General features: G+C 45.5%; 1 protein-coding gene and 1 long non-coding RNA gene across 5 annotated transcripts in view; one reads left to right on the forward strand and one right to left on the reverse strand.

The window, feature by feature from the left end:
* LOC135240190 (uncharacterized) overlaps nucleotides 1-19,191 on the forward strand; it is a 50,507-nt gene that overhangs the window by 11,531 nt on the left and 19,785 nt on the right. The window contains exon 2 of one of the 4 annotated variants that reach the window (XR_010325607.1): nucleotides 6,454-6,727. The exons of the other annotated variants lie outside the window; for them this stretch is intronic. This is a non-coding gene — a long non-coding RNA (uncharacterized LOC135240190). Of the gene's footprint in view, nucleotides 1-6,453; nucleotides 6,728-19,191 lie in introns of those variants that run through there. 4 annotated transcript variants of the gene reach the window in all.
* sapcd2 (suppressor APC domain containing 2) lies at nucleotides 1,601-17,196 on the reverse strand. Its single transcript, XM_064309544.1, has 6 exons — nucleotides 16,155-17,196; nucleotides 11,554-11,687; nucleotides 7,379-7,525; nucleotides 7,022-7,123; nucleotides 5,692-5,805; nucleotides 1,601-5,577 (listed from the first exon to the last, which is right to left on the reverse strand). The coding sequence occupies exons 1-6, from the start codon at nucleotides 17,050-17,052 to the stop codon at nucleotides 5,449-5,451; spliced, it is 1,524 nt and encodes a 507-aa protein (XP_064165614.1). The 5' UTR covers nucleotides 17,053-17,196; the 3' UTR covers nucleotides 1,601-5,448.

Genomic DNA, 19,191 nt, shown 5'->3' on the forward strand with positions numbered 1-19,191 from the left:
GTCCTTTATTTGTACAAGTATGTCGCATTGAGATTTCCTTCTCTTACAAGAGAGTCCTGTCTAGAAATGAAGTCAAAGTATAAATATTTATAAATATATTTTCCATTGAGTTCAACAGGAAAATTAATCAGGAGAAACCATGCTTGAGTATCTACTGCATATCTGGCAGCAGCACAGTGGTTTGAGGCTCATTTGATACCTTAGACCATTGATGACTTAAAGCCATTTAGCCAACAAATGTGTTCCATACTGTATCAGCATAATTTACAGCTGAATCTAGTCCCACCCCCCAATTCCCATAGAGATCCATTCAAATGCAAAGAGTTTTTGTATTGCTTGTAGGACAACCTGAAAATAAGATATCCAGACTCTGATGATGTTGATAGGTCACAGACATCAGGAAGTCATGGCATTCAAATGATATGCAACCAAATACAAAACATGAGTCTTATTTGACATTGTTAATTTGTCTACTGTATAAGTGAATTTTTCTGTTTCTAGCTTTTCCCCAAACAGTTCACTGCAGCAAAAACAGTTCACAAGCAAACCACCATTTACACAGGAGGTCTCAGGAGTACATTTGTTTAATTCTTGCTAATTTTCTGACCAATGATTTGTTGTTAGGACTATTAAAAGTTTCATTTTTTGCCATTTTGGGCTTGACCCATTTTTTTGCCCAGGAGTGTACATCCGGAATCAGTGATGCTTGGTAAAAAATCCCTGGATGCCTAGTCGTACAAAAAAACCAGCTCATTAAAATTGTTTAAAATTTCTTGTGTAAATAAGGGTTTTTGAATTTCCGACTCATGCACTGTGATCAAAAAAGTCATTTGAGAAGATACCAGTGGAACTATACTTATGAGTTGCATTTGTAACATCCATTAAAGTATAATTAGATGGAGTGTTGGGGTTTATTCTAGTTGGGGCATTAAGAAGTTGAGTCAAGTGAACAGTACACATTTGGTGCTTTAGAATTCTAGGGTTACTTGGTAACTGAAGAAAGAAATCTGATATGGATGTTTACATAGATGCACGGATGACATCCCTAGAAATATGGGACGCTATGGAAATCTGTATGCAAACACCAGGGCGTATGTATCCCAATAAAACATCCCTCAGGATTATGTGGAACCATTTCAGTGATTTTTGAATACATTTGAATGCCACACTGGCCCACTTACTCATGCACACACACAAGTCAGTACTATAATTTGTTAGCATTATTGCTTTGATTCGATATGGAAATCGCCCTTAGTGGTCGCACTTTAAACATTGTGTTTCTTTTAAAGGCTTTATATAGCGTATGTGAACGCAAGTGCATTATCAGCCTAAGTGCAGGTAAAGCTTATAGAGTAAAACCAGATGAAGCTTGATTTCTGAATGGCCAGCTACATTCAGAATAAAATAGAGGACCCCAATTAGGTTCTTTATGTAACCCTCAATGTGTGAAAGATCCCAGTTTGAGTCATTTTGCCTGACAAAGAACCCATTTTCCATTATTTGTCTTACCATTGGTCATGCGTGGTTCTGACAGTTTACTGGGCAAGTTAATTGGGGAAGAAAAAAATTAAGTTGCAGTCAACCAAAAACCACTCATAAATTCAGAGCTAGACATGGTATTTTATTATTTACAGCAATAGTGGGACATATTTTACACACAAGGAAAGTAGATGAGAGGGTGTAGTGTATAAATGAGCATACGACTGCATCGAACTCCCTGCTCCCTTCTCTGTCCTGCTGTACTTACTCTCTCACCTGCTTCTGTAGCTTTAAGCACACCTTTCCACTGAGGCAGGTGGCATCTAAATTACCTTTATTAACCTCTGTGTTAAACCAATTATCACTAGTGTCAAGAGTCAGAACAAGCAAGTTCTCATTAATTTCATTTTGTTTGTTTGTTTTTTTAGTCTTCAGACATTTGAAATAAGGTTTTTCTGGGGTAACTGGTAGTTCTGTTTTCTGGCCAATTCAGAAGAGCCAGGTATATTTAAAAACCACCTGGAAAAAAAAAAAAAAAGATTTCCCCAGTTCAAAACAAAATTCCATTCCATGAAATCCATGCAAAACAGATTTTTAAAATCTAAGTAACTTAATATATTTATGCATTTATGTTTTCTCTTAGTAAAGGTTTCCAATGTTTTCAGTGCACTTAACAAAAAAGAGCTGCACTCAAAGCGACCTTTAAATCACAAACCAGAAAAAAAGGCATGCAAAAATATCTATTTGGATAATGCTGTCTCTAAAAACACATTCATAAAACTTTAGGTGTTGTGTGAAGTGAAGGGTAAAGGGAGTGGACTATCTATTAAATGATAAAAACACGCATGCATGAATGCGCGCACACACATGCACTCATATGCACGCGCGCGCACACACTGAATAGCATATATAGCGCCCAGGGGCCAATGCATTGGAGTTTTATTAAGTCGGAGTAAAGAAGAGAACTCTGTTCAAAATATAGAAGAAATGATACAAGCACACACATTCAGTCAGAGGAACAGTATGACATTCAGGAGCCTGGAGGAAAAACAATGAAATAAGACTGACGCAGACAAGACCGATTGTGTCTGCTGTAACCCCAGCAGCTTCTCAGGACTGGACAGGGGCGTGGTCAACCCTGGTCACATGGTACTACCCTATGAACTTCCATGCCTGGGTGATGCGCATGATGTCCTTATGAAATCAAACCCAAACACAAGCATTAGGGCCCTTCTTGTCTCTCCAGGCACTTGCCCTAGGATCACAGCCTTGGGAGGACTTTCCAAAAGTAACGCTACAAACGTGTTAATCTAGACAAACCTGATTCACCCCCCCCTCCAGGCAAAAAAACTTCTTACTCATGCAGAACATTTTTCCGGTCATAACATCTCCTTGGAGAAGTCAAAGTTCTTGCATTCCTAGAAACTGACAGGGCAACATGGTACAATAACTATGGACTCTGGTCCTACAAACAAGTTTATAACGGAGTTTTATTTATCTGAATAGAATTTGTGCATATTTCAGTCGTACCACATAACAGACATGGTGTGCAATTTAATAGCTTTGCGTGCTGAATCTGCACTGAAGTCATATGTTAGAGACAGTGCAAGAACACACACACACACACACACAATGGGAAGTAGTGCTGTGGCATTGGGACTCCTATAACATACCCCCCTCTTATCCAACTAGGGTTCAGCTTCTCACATCCAGCTACATTCTTTTTCCAATCTGCACATTCTGCAAAACACCACACTCATCTCCTCCACGTGCAAGTTCCTCCCTCTCCAGCTCTGCCTCCTCCACTCAGGAGAACACCAATCAGATTCCCCCTCGGTTTGCACCCACCCACCCCATAACAAAAAGTTATCATTACCTATTGAGCAATTGGCATTATTGGATGTGTTGTGCCAATTTCGCAACCTCAGAGTCCGAAATTCATGGCCACGTGCATCTCAACCGGAAATGGGTTTAGCCCTCCTTTCTTCTGGGTCCATTTAGAACCGAGACCAATGAAGTCTCAACGATGGGTATTAACACATGGCCATGCACCTGCCATTAAATTAACTGTCATATGACCTCTTCATAAGGGACAGAGCTCTACAGCGCTCCCCATTTGCTCCTGAAAATCTATGTGCTCCTAAATTATTTTTCCAGTTAGCGCACATCTACAAATTTGGGGGTGTGCTCGTAGATTTTTCAACATAGGAGCAAATGTACCCCTTGGGAAAAATGTTAGCGTAGAGCCCTGAGGGATGCATTGTAGTCATGGCATTGGCACTGCATAAAGCTTTCATAAGCAACAGCATATGATCTCTTACAAGTGACATATCACTGTATATCCCACTATATATTATGCCACTATCTATTAGTAGTCAAAAAAATAAATGGATTTCCTAATGAAATCTTTTCAAAGCAGTAATGCTGTGCTTGTGTATTGGTTATTTTTGTCCTGCCGAGCTGTTCTAACCGTATTCTGAAGACGTACCCTCTTTCCGATTAGCTGAGCAGTAAATTGTGCTGCCTTTGTCAGGTTCTGGTCTACCTGATGGGTAAGGAAAGCTGCCCTGGTCAGAGACCAGCATTCCCTGTTAGATTAATCACAGTATTTCCAAGAACAGTTTTTTTTGTGCTTTTAACCCTTTCAGAACCAAAACATCTAACCTGGCTCAAAGTCCCATGGGTACTCTGCTCATGCGCCACGTGCACCACAGAAGAACACATGCTGTGCAACACCGCTGGCCCCCATGACCTTACTAGGGACGGCTGCACCATGTTTTGCTTGATTAAAAAAATTAGACGGTCTCCAGATGTATGAACTTCCATGTGGAGTTTTCAGAACAGATTATGGTGTGAAACCTGCAAGGATCACATGATTCCCTTCCAAAAAAGGGAAAATCCTAATTCAGACTGTGGTGTAGATCAGAGCATCTTTCATCAGGTTGACACATTCATGGCACTGGTTCAAGTTCAATAATAAGTGTCAGAAAAGCGACTGCTTTAAAGGAAGACTGCAACGTGCAAAGTCTGAACCCTAATTCTCCATGGGAAAATGAGCCGTGCAGTGATCCCTCTGGCTCCCGAGTCGCAGCGAATGTCTCGTGATGAGCTCATTTCAGCAAGGCTGTCGGCACTGGGTGTGGTCACTGACACTTTGAAGGTAAAGGTAAAGGTGTTGCCTTTTTAGGAGGAGTCCTGTCAAATCCTTGGCAGCACACTGCATAGGCGGGGTTAGATGAAGGTGAAGTCCAGGGCACTGCTTTTGGGGGTGGAGTCAGATGAAGGTAGAGTCCAGGGTGCTGTTGTTTGGGGGTAGAGTCAGATAAAGGTGGAGTACAGGGTGCTGCTGTTGGGGGCGGGGTCAGATGAAGGTAGAGTCCAGGGTGCTGTTGTTTGGGGGTAGAGTCAGATAAAGGTGGAGTACAGGGTTCTGCTGTTGGGGGCGGGGTCAGATGAAGGTAGAGTCCAGGGTGCTGTTGTTTGGGGGTAGAGTCAGATAAAGGTGGAGTACAGGGTGCTGCTGTTGGGGGCGGGGTCATATGAAGGCGGAGTCCAGGGTGGTGGTGCTGTTGTTGGGGGCGGGGTCATATGAAGGCGGAGTCCAGGGTGGTGGTGCTGTTGTTGGGGGCGGGGTCATGAAGGTGGAGTCCAGGGTGGTGGTGCTGTTGTTGGGGGCGGGGTCATATGAAGGCGGAGTCCAGGGTGGTGGTGCTGTTGTTGGGGGCGGGGTCATATGAAGGCGGAGTCCAGGGTGGTGGTGCTGTTGTTGGGGCGGGGTCATATGAAGGCGAAGTCCAGGGTGGTGGTGCTTTGTTGTGGGCGGGGTCATATGAAGGCAGAGTCCAGGTGGTGGTGCTGTTGTTGGGGGTGGGTCAGATGAAGGTGGAGTCCAGGTGGTGGTGCTGTTGTTGGGGGCGGGGTCATATGAAGGCGGAGTCCAGGGTGGTGGTGCTGTTGTTGGGGGCGGGGTCAGATGAAGGTGGAGTCCAGGGCGCTGGTGTCGTGAGTGCTCCGGGCGCGAGCCTCAAACAGCTGTTTGATCAGAGCAGACTTCTCCTGCTCCAGCTGGGTGATCCGCTCACTCTTTTCTGTTACCTCCTGGCAAACGGAGGGAGAGAGACGGGGGACAACGGTTACACATTGGGAGGGTGGGTGAATAAAGCGAGGGAGATGGGAGAGGAAGAGAATGGGGGGGGGGGGCAGGTATCTGACCTGTGTGAGCAGCCTGTTCTGATCCTTCAGTCTCTGAACTGCTTGTGGGGGCGGCGGGGGGGCAGGCTGGGGGTTGGGGGGAACGGAGGCCAGTGTGCCGGAGGCTGTGAAGGGCTGGAGAGAGAGAGTCAATGAGAATGAGTGTGAGAATAAGAGAAGGAGAGGGTGAGAGATAGATGGAGACACAGAGATGATGGTATCCTAGCTACACCATAACTTAAAACCAGTTGCTCTAGATTTTGTTGACTCCAAATGTAAGTTTTCCCAAAGACAAATATTCCAGCTCCACTGCCTGACTCGTCACGCCTGAAGAAGCTTCATGGTGTCATTTTGCATCCTTTTAAATCAAACTGATTTAAAGTTTCTGAAGAAACCTGACTGGTTGCATACCTAGCAGCCAGGGGAAAACCAATCTTTTGATGTACATAGTTTATTCACAATGGAGAGTATTGTTGCCAGTCTTGGACAAGACTGCACAAGTATTTTTCCTGAGCCGGCAACTGTACAAACATTCACTCAACACTGTTGCATTCGTACACAGCTGCATTAAACTGAAACTTACCAAACTAAAATGACAACTTCTGAAAAACTTCTACCCACCGTGTAAACAAATCTTACTAGCTTTAAAAAAATGAATGGAATATAGACACTAATAATCATTTAATAGTTTATAATTCAGTATCTACACACAATATATTTTTGCTCCAATCGCGTTTATATGACCCCCTGCTGAAGCCTCTGGCTGTGCTTTTCACTCCACAGTGCTGCATTTGAGCTGCGCGGGTGCTGCGCTGAAGGACTGCACCAATGCAGCTGGTAACAGGCAGACTGCAGGCCCTCAATCGGCCAGAGGTGGCGCTATTGCACCGCAAGGACCGCGTGTGCCCTAACCAACTGCAACCCTCCCCCTGTGTGGCACTACAGCCTATCATGTGCTGCACTGCTGTGCACCAGACCCAATAACAGAAGTTTACATTCACTCCGGTCAAACAAAGCTAAATAAATATGTTTACTGACTTCTGCCTCGTTAACTGTTCAGCTGCTTTCAAGCTGTTTTTTTTTTTTAACTTCATCAATTACTGTAGTTAAACAGAAACCTATTACTGCGCCAGAAATAACTTCAGGCACCTAAACCAAGCAAATTGACACCTGAACTCCATCAAAGTAATTTCATGGATTTCAAATTCCCCAAATTTGTGGCAAGTGTGTGTCATCTCATTAGCAGCTCCGTGCAGAACTCCCCCACCCACCACAACCCACCACCATTTTCAGTTAAAAGAAGACTGTATCTCCTCCCTCCAAATTCATCCCTTATAACACAGATACTCACCATTCCGGAACAGGATATGAGGTCATTAAGGCTGCGGTTAACTTCCTGTAATTTTGGAAGAATGGCGTTCAGACGAGTCTGACTTGATTCTGTGAAGAAATCCTGTGAATGAATGAGAGAGGGCTGGTGAGCTTTAATGATTAATGCCCAACATACTATTTTTAAGAGGCAAAATGTTGTCCACAAAGCACTCGTTTATGTCAGGAGTAATGTCGTGTCAGGATGTCATGTTTTTTGCTTAGGTAATGTAAGGATATCATGTTTTAGATCATGTTAAATATTTTGATATGGTAGTCTCGGTTCATTCTCCTTATTTGAGCTCAATCCATGAGGATTTTTCCGGGTTGGTTCCCTCACCGGACATTGGCTGCTCTGGCCCATGGCTCTCTGTCGCTCGGTCACATTTTGGATCTGGTTCTGGTACCACTCCCGGGCCCGCTCCACGACGTCCAGACCCGCCAGCAGGGAGTCCTTCTCCTGCTCCAGCTCTTTCATCTGTTTCAGCTGGGGGGAAGACAGCAAGGTTTAGTGCTGTGGAGTGATTAGTGCTGTGCAGGGTTTAGTGCTGTGGAGTGATTAGTGCTGTGTAGGGTTTGGTGCTGTGCAGGGTTTAGTTCTATGGAGTGATTAGTGTTGTGTAGGGTTTAGTGCTGTGGAGTGATTTGTGCTGTGCAGGGTTTAGTGCTGTGGAGTGATCAGTGCTGTGCAGGGTTTAGTGCTGTGGAGTGATCAGTGCTGTGCAGGGTTTAGTGCTGTGGAGTGATCAGTGCTGTGCAGGGTTTAGTGCTGTGGTGTGATCAGTGCTGTGGAGTGATTAGTACTGTGCAGGGTTTAGAGCTGTGGAGTGATTAGTGCTGTGTAGGGTTTAGTGCTGTGGAGTGATCAGTGCTGTGAAGTGATTAGTGCTATGGAGAGATCAGTGTTGTGCAGTGTTCAGTGCTGTGTGATCCGAGTGTCGTCTGGCAGGGTTTCACTTGGGGTACTGTGAGTCGGTTGATCTGCTGTAAAAGATTGGGAGGGGGGAAAGGAAGAGTAGGGGAGTAAGGTGGGTTGAAGTGATTAGCAGTTGTGGTAATACAGTGTAACAGAAGGCACTGTCACATAGGAGCAGTTAACCTGCTCTTACAAAGACTCTGGGGGGGCGGGGGTGAAAGGACACAAAGAGGGTGAGGGGATAGTAAAGGGGTGGGGGGGTGTGGAAAGCTCTGGATGTATGCAGTCTGCATGGTAATGAGAGCTGATTTAAACAGCCCGAAGGCACAGTCACAGGGCGAGCAGTAACCAGCCTCACCGTCACTGTGGTTACAGACATTTGATTATTATGATATTTTCATTCCGAATGAACGGCGCGCTCGTTGTGATCCCCCTCGTTCAGGCCCCGTGAAGCCGCTGCTGCGGTGTGGCCAGCTCTGTTCATATGTTTGCATATCTTTATTCTGTCAGCCATCTTGCTGAGAGAGACTGGAGTTTTCCTTGCAGTGATACACTTGGTGACCTCATATCTGACAGCTGCATGCTCACTCGAACCCCACATCCACGCTGTCCCCAGGTCATTACTGTAAACGGGCTGAGCTTACATAAAGGTGTATAAAAGTAAAAGCCTTATAGCCTGTAAAATGCATTATTATGGTGCAAATTGTATTAATCTGACACATTAGACATGCTCAGGGTTTAATTACCCAATTTCCCAACATCTAACAAAAGAGTGGCATGATTCTCCAGTCCTGCCCTGGCAAGCATGCTTGCCCTGTAGCCAGGGAAACCATTTGAAAACACAAGAACAAGCCTAAAGAAAGCTACAGAAACCAAAAGCTGGCAACCAGGCCAGCAAGCAGACCTGTCCAACCCCAAACCCCCCTACAGGGTTGCCAGACTAATTCTGTAGCCACCCCAAGCCCTGTAACCACCCCAAACCCAAAACCCCCTACAGGACTGCCAGACTAATTCTGTAACCACCCCAAACCCTAACCCCCCCATTGGGTTGCCAGATTATGCTATAATCATCCAAAACCCCTAACAGGGCTGGCAGATTAATGCTGTAACCACCCCAAACCCAAAACCCCCCACAGGACTGCCAGACTAATGCTTCAACAACCCCAAACTCTGCTGCCAAGGCACTCACACAGGGCACTGACACCACCAATAGTCAATTCAGTTAACACTTGTTTATCTTCCTCTGACCCTTCATAACCGCTTGTATAAATATTGACACAATGAGCTCCGCTGGCCACACACACAAACGCACACGGACTGAACGGAATTTTTGTACGCCCTGTTTCCTTAGCTCCTCTCCCCAATTTTGATTCTCTCGTTCTCTCACTCTCACTGTAATTCTCACTCACCCACAGGAAAAAATGCAGCGCCTTGCTGCTGTACAAACTGCTGCTCAGGGGGATGAAGACAGTGGTGTAGGCTGCCCAAATGCTAGTCCAGGCTGGGCCGGGCCGGCCAGGAAAGTCCCCTGATTCTAGGCCCCTGGGCCCGACCGGGCTCATTACCATGAGGTCCAAAGGCCAGGGTGAGGGAGGGGGGGCTGGGGTGGTTTTAGTCCAAAACGAAGACAGAGACGGACAGTAAGAAGAGCGTGAGGAGAGAAGGAAGACCGAGAGCAGAAGAGAGAAGCTTGGGGAAAATGAGACGGGGGAGTTCAGAGTGGGGAAAGTGAAAGAGAGGGGGACAGAGAAGGGGAGGGACAGAAATGGGGGGAGGGGGAGAGAGGTTGGGGGAGGGAGGGGACAGCAGTGGAATAATGCAGACTGAATGAGTGCACAGGGAAAACCTTATGAAAGCAGGCAGCCTGCCATTCAACATCCTGTATTCATAAAGTATTAGAGCAGCCCATCCATCAAAACTCTATTCATAAAGCATTAGAGCAGCCTACCGTTCAACATCCTGTATTCATAACATATTAGAGCAGGATGTCCATTAAAACCATGTATTCATAACACATTAGAGCAGCCTGTCCATCAAAACCATGTATTCATAACACATTTGAACAGTCTGTCCATCAAAACCCTGTATCCATAATGCATTAGAGCAGCCTGTCCATCAAAACCCTGTATTCATAACGCATTAGAGCAGCCTGCCATTCAAGATCCTGTATTCATAACACATTAGAGCAGCCTGACCATCAAAACCCTTCAAGCAGCCTATCCATCAAAACCCTATATTCATAAAGCATTGCATCTGATTTCTTACAGACAGAATTTTTTTCCCCAGTCAGTTTTTCCCGCACAGCAACCTACACACAGCTACCTGTGAGCAGGGAACTGTGGGAAGTGGAGTCCGTGGAGTCCCACAAGGATCAGTGCTGGGAGGACCACTGCTCTTCCTTATTTATATCACTGATTTTGACAGGGACATAAAGTACATTAGTCAAATTTGCAGATGATACAAAACTGGGAGGCCCAGCTAATAGTTTGTAATCTAGTAAAATAATTCAAGAAGATTTAAACAAAATCCAGACATGGGTGGAAACCTGGCAAATGAAATTTAATATAGCCAAATGTAAAGTTCTGCATGTAGGAAATAAAAACATTGGGCAGAATTACTTTATGGGAGGAACAAATTTGGAATGTACTCAATTTTAAAAAGACTTGGGAGTAATGGTTGATCAATGCCTTTCAGGTTCTAGGCACTGTGCTGGAGCAGTTAAAAAAATAAATAAATAAATAAATAAATAAACAGAAAGGCCAACAAGACGCTGGGACATATGGCCAAAAGTATTGGGTATAAATCCAAGGAAGTTAATCTTATACTTATACATTTGTTAGACCACACTTAGAATATTGTGTGCAGTTTTGGGGACCATACTACAAGAAAGATATAGAGGCTCTGGAAAAGGTTCAAAGAAGGGCAACCAAATTGATTCCAGGTATGAAAGATAAAAGCTATGAGGGAAGACTTAAGATGCTTAAACTCTTCAAGCTTCGTAAGGAGACTGGGGGGTGATTTGATTGAGGCTTTTCAATTCATTAAGGGGATTAACAAAGTGAACTACAAGAGATTCTTCATGTTGAGTTCTGTTAGTAGAATAAGGGGACATAAATGGAAATTAGCAAAAGGTAAATTCCATACAGACATTAGATTTTTTTTCACGTAGAGTAGTCCACGTATTTAATAGCCTGTCAGGTCACATATTATAGGCAGAAACTCTGGAGATTTTCACGACCAAGTTTGATGCAGTGTTAGATAATATGTAGTCTGTTGGCAATCCGAGCACTAGGTACTATTAAGTCAGGAAAATGGTGAGCATTGTTGGGCTGAATGGCCTGTTCTCATTATGTTGTTATGTGTTGTGTTGTGTTGTGTTGTGTTACAGAACTACAGAAGGTACAACTGACAAAATTGGCAGGAAGCATTATGGGGATGGAACCAACTTAAAATTTCCATTGAAAATTGTAAAATAAAAATTTTTAATAGAATGTTTAAATCTAGGTGTTCATGAACAACCTGTAGATATTGAAATGGTCGGAGAACCGCTTGTCTGTGTGTGTATCTGCGTGTGCGTGCGCGCGCTTGTGTGTTCGCACCATTCCGTAGTCGACTCCATTTGTGATGGTGTGACGTCTCTGCTCATCGCGGCTCCGCCCGTGACGCCGGGACCCAGCCAATCCTGTGGTGGTCTCACTCTGTGACCGTGGCAACCCCCCACCCTCCACTGCACCTAGGGAGGGAGAGAGGAACAGGATCAGCATTACCATGAGCCTCACAGCAGCTGTGACGTAAAAACACGTCCACTCACACAGCTCTAAAAGCTGAGAGAGAGAGAGAGAGTATGTGTGTGTGTGTGTGTGTGTGTGTGTGTATGCGTGTGTGTATGGGGCACACAAAATCACATCCTCTGTCAGCAGGCATGATGTCAGACAAAGCCATCCTGCGCACCCAAGCCAAGGATTATCAGTAATAAGATCGCTGAAAGGCATTCCCTCTGCGCTTTGTACCTACCCACGTTCAGCTTTATAGACCGTGCATGCGTGACAGATGAAAATGACTCGGGCTCAAAACTATATGCAGCAAGGAATAAATCTCATGGTTTGCCGCAGACAGCTACAACTAGAGGTAGTAAGTCATTAAATTAGGTAAGAGTAGCAGAACCGTAAATCATGGGAAATGCATTGTGTTTCCTGGATTGTTTAAGGATTGTCGTGCTGTCAGAGGCTGTTGGCGGTAGTGTGGTCAGGTGACTCGCTGGTATTTGGAACACTTTAAACATAGTGACCAAAAGAGGGCAGCAGACTGCAAGCACTGCTTCACATGTGAACCACTGACTTTAATTAAGCAACCTAAGAGTGGGTGGGTGGGGACTTACAGAAGCGAAACTTCAGTGGAAAACATTGGGCCATCGACAGAATTAGAAAAAGATTAAAAATGCAAGGCCTTTGAGTTTGGCAGTGCTTCCTCAAAAGGCCAAGGAATTAATGTTTTCAGATAATGAAGCAGAGAACTGGTTTTTCTTCCCAGGGGGGAAATATTTAGAGCCAGAGGGGCGAGAAAAAAACTGCAAAGTTTAGATGCTGTTGTCAAAGCGGGAGGTGTGAGTGTGCAGGTGCCAGACTGGCTGGCTGAAGTGATGCAGAGCGTTATCTGTGGGGAACAGGAGAGCGGAGTGAAGAACTTCACAGATGTACATCTGAAGCTCTGCCCAAAAGAACAGGCTGGATAGTACTGCCACCTCACCTAGACTCACCTCAAGCCCATCCATTCACCACACCATGAGCCCAGTCCATTCACCACACCATGAGCCCGGTACATTCACCATGGCATGAGCCCAGTCCATTCACCACACCATGAGCCCAGTATATTTACCACGCCACCAACACCATTTACTCATATTAGTCTTGTGTGTGTGCAGTTTGCCCATCTAACTTTCAACACAAGGAGAAGTGCACATTCCACACCCAGGATTATTAGTAATTTGCCTTTCAAACCGACGGGTTTCTAAGAGCCCAATATATCATAATCATACCACTCTGTGTCCATTTACTAGTTAACAGTCAGCCTTCTATCCAAAAAAAGTTCTATATTAAAATAAATAAATAAACAAATAACTTTATTAAGCTTCTTTTCTGGCAAATTCATCAAACCAAAATTCCAAACAGGATGCTAAAAAAGCTTTGACGGTGGCTGTCCCCTGGTCATTGTTTGGGTCAGTACTTATTGAAGCCAGTTTGGACCAGGCAGAAAACCAGAGCTGCTTTCAGTTACATTACTGGGCCTCCATTCCTGAATGTTTCAGGGAAGTGCTTCACTGCACCTTTCAGACCATTTAAGCCATGCAGTGACCTAGCTTTCCATTTTAAGCATTATTTTAATACCCGTTCTCCACATTTGCGCTTCCCAAATGAAGCTGTTTCCTTGTCCACTGCAACCGAAAGGGGATTAAAAAGAGGCCCCCTTCCCTGTCCTGTCCCGCTTGTGTCCAAAATGACATGTTAATTTGTGTTGAGACATGGGGGGAAATGTCTGGGATGGCTTTCTCCCCTATCTGCAAAGGTGAGCTCTTTTACATGTCCCAGGAGACTTCGTAACTCCCAGCAAGCTGGGACAAGCCCCCCTCGCCTCCGTCCCAACCACACTCCCACAATAACAGTGTGTACAGGAGTATAGCATCTCTACACCAGTCAACAGGGGGAGGGGGAGACAGAAAGAGAAAACAGAATGTGGGAGAGAGGGAAAGAGAAACAAAGAGTAAACTGTGTGTGAGAAATCACTGACAAATCAACAGTGAGGGTAAAGCCTGATAGTAAAAAACAGAGGAGGAGAAGGTTTGAGGGACTTTTTAAGCTTGTAGTTGGTTGTTAATCTGTTGCTCTTGGTTTGTTAAGCTCATCACGTCACAACCACATGAACCCCCTCAGAATGGTCACTGGTGACACCACCCATATTTACAGAACCTCAGACAGGCCCAGCCAGGAAAAATACAGCACCACACACACACGCACTCATGTAATTAGTGTGCCATTCCACAGAAAGGCATATTTGTTCCATAGATGTTGAACAGCCCGGCTTCAGATCTAAAAAAAAGTGAGAAGGAGACGACTGTGCCAGTAGCCCCAGTCCAACAGATCTTTGACTCAGTTAAGCAATTAAGAGCTGAAGGCTAATGAAAAGCACACTCCCTGGCTTTAGCCTGCCAAGACCAGAGTTGTGCAAGTCTGCCATAAGTGTGAGGAGCCCCCTGGGCTTCTCTGCCCCTCAGTCCATCCCAACAGCCCCGGGACCCATAAGAGGAGGGTAACCGCTTTCCCATCCCCAAAAGCAAACAGCCCAACTGCACTGATCTGCCGTCCATCGGTCGACAGACACCCCCCTCACCCGAGAGAACAAAACAAACATCACAAATATCTCCACCCCACTGGATGGGACTGCTGAAATGATGAAACAAAAGAGAGTATCTACTCAGTAATGCGCTGTCTTTGACAATAACTGAAAAAGAAGAGGGAGAAGATTGTTGATTTTTCAATAGCAGTTGTGATGAATCAAAGGTGCTGACAATGCAAATAATGAAGTGAAATATAAAGGACCAAACTTGGAAGCTAAGCAAGTAAAAGTGCTCTTTGATATATTTTTTTACTTTTAGCAAGTCTAAGGTTGTTGTGTTCTTATTTTCACCTGCCTTTAGAGCACCTGTGTATTGAACCCTTTGAAAAGTACTTTTTGTTTTTAATGTTTTTTTTTCTTCAAGTCCATGTTATAGCTTCTAACTTAATTACTTTAATTACCAGTAGTGACTGTTACATCAGCATTAGAATATTCCAATAAGAACATTCCAATCACACATTTGTGATCTCATAGGGCTCATCATAACAATCATTAATTATGACAATCAGTGATCAGGCAGCTGACAAATGGCCCTTCAGTGGAATAATATTTGTTTTCCGGGCAGCTGAGCAGACGGGGGCTGCACCGAGAGTCTGCACGTGCTCAGCCACCCTTCCTGATGCTGAGCACAGACTGAAGGGAGGATGGCCTGGAGTGGTGAATAATGAAGTCATCTTCACCACCTTCAGCAATGCCAGGTGCATTCAAATGCTTTCAAATCTAGAATCGGACTGCATTTTTGGTCATTGTGATGTAGAAAGCCCTGTCTGGCACCTCAAGTCAAATACAAAAAGAAAAGGGGGATCCAGTGTGTTCGACACAGCTGCACCCTGACAAGTGAAACGCCTGGATTCTGCAGCTTTGAGGCTTTAAACCAACAGACCACCACAACAGCGAGAACCAGCATATTCACATCCATGTACAGTCTGGTACCCAAGAACTGCTGTGAAATTCAGTTCCTCTTGTGGATGCAACATTCAGGCAGTAGTTGTGTGTGTGTGCGCTGGCTTATTCCCCGTTTCAGACACCGAGGTTCTGGCAGCAGAAGCGCTGTGACCCATTAATAACGATCTGATCCCATTACCGGGAATCGGAATGCGTTTCAGTGACAGCAGTAGAAAGTGTCCTCCAGATACGATCGCAGTTCAGTGATGACGCGCCACTTCGGAGCCGCGCGTCGTGCAGACAAGCATAAAGCGACAGGGCAGCAAGCGAGGACACCATCAGCGCGAGAGCATAATCTCACTCTGGCACTGTGCAAAATCATAGTACTGTAAATCCATAACCTCACTTTACGGTGCAAGTGGATGTAAAACGATTGTGTGATGCTCTTTTAGACCAGCTGTCATCAACACAAAGCGCGCGTGACGCCGGCTTTTTGAGACTGTTGGATTAGTTGGATTAGTCTAGAGTTCTAGCAACTAGAGGGCGATCAGTGTATTCAGTGTATTAGTTTCAAATAAACACTGAATCCACTATTGTAACTAACGTGTACGGACCAGAGGATGATGGGCTCCCCCTTCCGTTCCTCCCAAGATTTCTTCCTATCGGTCCCACCCAGGGAGTTTTTCCTTCCACCGTCACCTATACTTGCTCTGATGGGGGTTTTGGACATTGCAAAGCGTATTGTGACACGTTTGTAAAATGCGTAATACAAATAAATTTCATTTGATTTACCTGACTTAAATTAACCCTAATGTGAATTTGAGTCAGAGGGATCTCATTTATATTTACTGATATACGTAGGTTCCATACAAAGAATTGTGGACATTCATTCAAACAAGAAGTGTAAGTTGCTATGTAAACTTACTTGGTTTCTGGACGTGCGGCGACTCGAGCGCAAGCGATTCTATAGATCTGACTCGGTTCTGGTGCGCGTTCGGCTGTTTCGCAGTTCTAGAAGAATCCGTCCGATAAGAATTGCTTTCGGCAACATTTGGAATTCTTTCCAAACTTCGGCCTGTCCTCTCATATCCCGCATTAGTGTAGCGCCCCGGACAACCAGGGACCGCAGGGGTTGAGGTGGGGTACAGCAGCGACTCTCCAGGTTTGATAAATGGTGCATACCCACAGGTCAAGTCCTCGTGCTGCCTGGGGTGGTTCTGGTGAGAAATGTTTCGGCTGTGGTGCAGATTGGTGCCGTTGCTGGGACCCAGCGGGCGCACTTTATTCTCCAAGCCCCAGTGTCCAAGCGAACTGCCGGGGACGGCGCCCGGATTTTTCTGCGTGGGCGCCTGGTGTGACGGTGGCGGAGCGGGCTTCATTCCGGCGGGTTGAGTGAGAACTTGCGGTTGTTGAATGGTAGGTTGCTGCCTCAGATGATCGTTGTGTGGGTTGAGCATTGAGTGTCGCAGCCCGGCAACAAAGCGCTCGAAAGTTAGGTAACCGTGCGGTGGGGCGACCCTTCGCAGACACTCCAGCACACCGCCGGGTAAGTCCTGTGTGTCTGCGCCCCAGCGACTTTCAATCTCCGAGATGTGGACAAAGCCCCTTTTCCCGTCATCCAAGATGTCAAACAAAGTCCGCAGACTGTGGAGAAATGCTTTGGGCAAACCGTCCGTTGAGAACTCTGCTTCTGCAGGCTGCATTTTGATATTTATCCCGCCGCTTGGTTTGCTAGGGATGCAGTCTCTCCTGACACCAATCCTAGTGCATGTCGCCGCCGACCCACCGAGTTTGCAGTTTCGATCATTCGCGATCAAAGCCATGTATCAGTCGATCGATAATCCGGATAGTCTGATAATGAGAATCTATTGCGTAAAATAAATTGAACTGCGAAACTAAACTTTCCTTCTAATCTTTCTTCCGTCAGCACATAAATATTGCCGTACACTCTCCCTTCACCTCCTAGTTGTTCTACAGGATTGCAACTTTTTTTTAACAGGACCGCCCTTCTAACGTCATTGCGCAGTTTTTTTTAGATTTGTGCTGCCATTGGTCGTGTCGTGAGTTTCCGTGCTGTGATTGGTAGAATCTTAAAGCAAACAATAGTTTGAGTTTTCGCTTTTGTTATTTGAATTCATAGCATTCATCCAAGACCTCATTTCACACCCGTTGCACGAGAAAGATACTCTGGCCTTCGGCAGGGTAACCTACCAAACCTGCATTACTTGTATAAAATACCCAGCTGTACACACGCACTAAACTGTAAAAATGTACGGGAAGCGTGTCCTATATAAACGCATCTACAATAAAATGCAGTCATTACAATTCAGTCTGATGTGTGAAAGATCCCATGAGATGAAGTGGGCTTGTAATCGCTCACGCGGTGGCAGTTTTGTTCAGCAGAAACTCAAGGACTGGAAGCCTTTATTTTACCTTTATTAACCACAAATTTATGCTCCTAAAAATATAATCATTCTCATCAGTTCGTACTCAGTTAATCATTTTTAAAGAGTAGCCCTCCATAAATCGGCTGTTCTTGGGCTGGTTTTATTATTTTTGAAGGAATCTATGTGGGTAACCAGAAAATTCTGCACCAATAGCTGTACCTCACTCCAGCCCCTCATTCACAACCCAAGTCCCTAATCGATGAGTTTTACTGCCACAACATGGCTGCAGAGTTTGTGCTTTTCCGTTTGTTGACCTGCAGCTCTGGGCCACAGTGCTTTGCTTATAACAGTGTAATGACACCAGTCATTGAGTTATTACAGTATTAATAGTACTGAGATGTGTCATTTATAGTTAACTTGTATTAAGCTAATACGCCTCTACCCTTATTAACAATATCACTTCAAATCACCTTGGAACTGCTTATCTGTCTAATAAATAATAGTGAAATTGATCATCAAATGATTTGCCTTCAGGGACGCGCCCTTATTTGAACTTAACCAAGCCCCCACCCCCACTGTAGCAATACATCACACTGGAAAGGCTGGGGGCAGTACAGGCAGTGGTATCGGTGTAAACATGTCGATCGGGGAAGCGGTGTCAGCAGCTGAACTCCACGGCGCTGCAGAATAACTGGCACAGGCTCACAGATGACTGCTGAAGCTGCCGTCACTGCCATTCAGCATGGCTTTGAACCCCGAGCACCGGTTCGCTGTGTCTCTCTGCCGTGTGATGCCTTGATCTCTGTACCTGCGTGATTGGGAATGGGGGTGCGGGGGGGGGGGGGGGTAGGGGCTCAGAGCATGCTGCAGGGTAGATGAGTTAGATGCAAGGCGCAGATTCAGCGCTAAGTGGGTTCACAAGTTTACTCTCAGCCCTCAAATCACCTGCACAGACCCCATTACTGCCTGCTCTCTCTCTCTCTCTCTGTCTCTCTCGCTGTCTTACATTCACTCACTCTCTCACACACACGCACACTCTCTCTCTGTCTCTCTCTCACACACACACTCTCTCTCTCTCTCTCTCTCTCTCTCTCTCACACACACTCACTCACTCTCTCTGCCTGTTCTTCCTCCCTCCGTTCTCATTAAGTGTGCCGGTGCTGCTCTCCCTAGCCCCGTCTCTCTCCCTGCCATCCTGTCTCCCTGAGGCCATGTCAGTGTGCATGTGAGGAAGAACGTGAGCGGTGGGCCAGAGCCTTATCCCCTCCACATCCTGCAGTCTTAATCAGAGCGCAGTAATGCACGGATATGGTGTGTGAGTGCGTGCGTGTGATTGTATACACGTGTGTGTATGTGCATGTGTATGTGTTTACGTGTGTGTAGGTGGGTGGCCGGTGGAGAGGAGATTAAGGTCAAGGAAGGAAGAGATTGAAGGAATTTGTGCAGGAAAGTGAGTGGTTTTTCTCCCTGTGTTCCTCTGTTTCCCCCCTCATGATCCCCTGTCTCTCACTGGTCCCAAATCAGTAGAGACCTTACTGATCCTGAGTCAGTACAGGCTTCACTGATCCCAAATCA

This window comes from Anguilla rostrata, chromosome 14 (genome assembly GCF_018555375.3).
Source record: "Anguilla rostrata isolate EN2019 chromosome 14, ASM1855537v3, whole genome shotgun sequence".
In the NCBI taxonomy this organism is placed as follows: domain Eukaryota; kingdom Metazoa; phylum Chordata; class Actinopteri; order Anguilliformes; family Anguillidae; genus Anguilla; species Anguilla rostrata.

What these genes read in the sequence shown, in the direction of transcription:
- sapcd2 (XM_064309544.1), bottom strand. Translation starts at nt 17,052, where the DNA reads ATGGCTTTGATCGCGAATGATCGAAACTGCAAACTCGGTGGGTCGGCG. An exon ending in TCATATCCTGTTCCGGAATG is followed by an intron (nt 5,806 to 7,021) that starts GTGAGTATCTGT and finishes CTCTCTCTCCAG; the next exon opens with CCCTTCACAGCCTCCGGCAC. An exon ending in AGAACAGGCTGCTCACACAG is followed by an intron (nt 5,578 to 5,691) that starts GTCAGATACCTG and finishes TCCGTTTGCCAG; the next exon opens with GAGGTAACAGAAAAGAGTGA.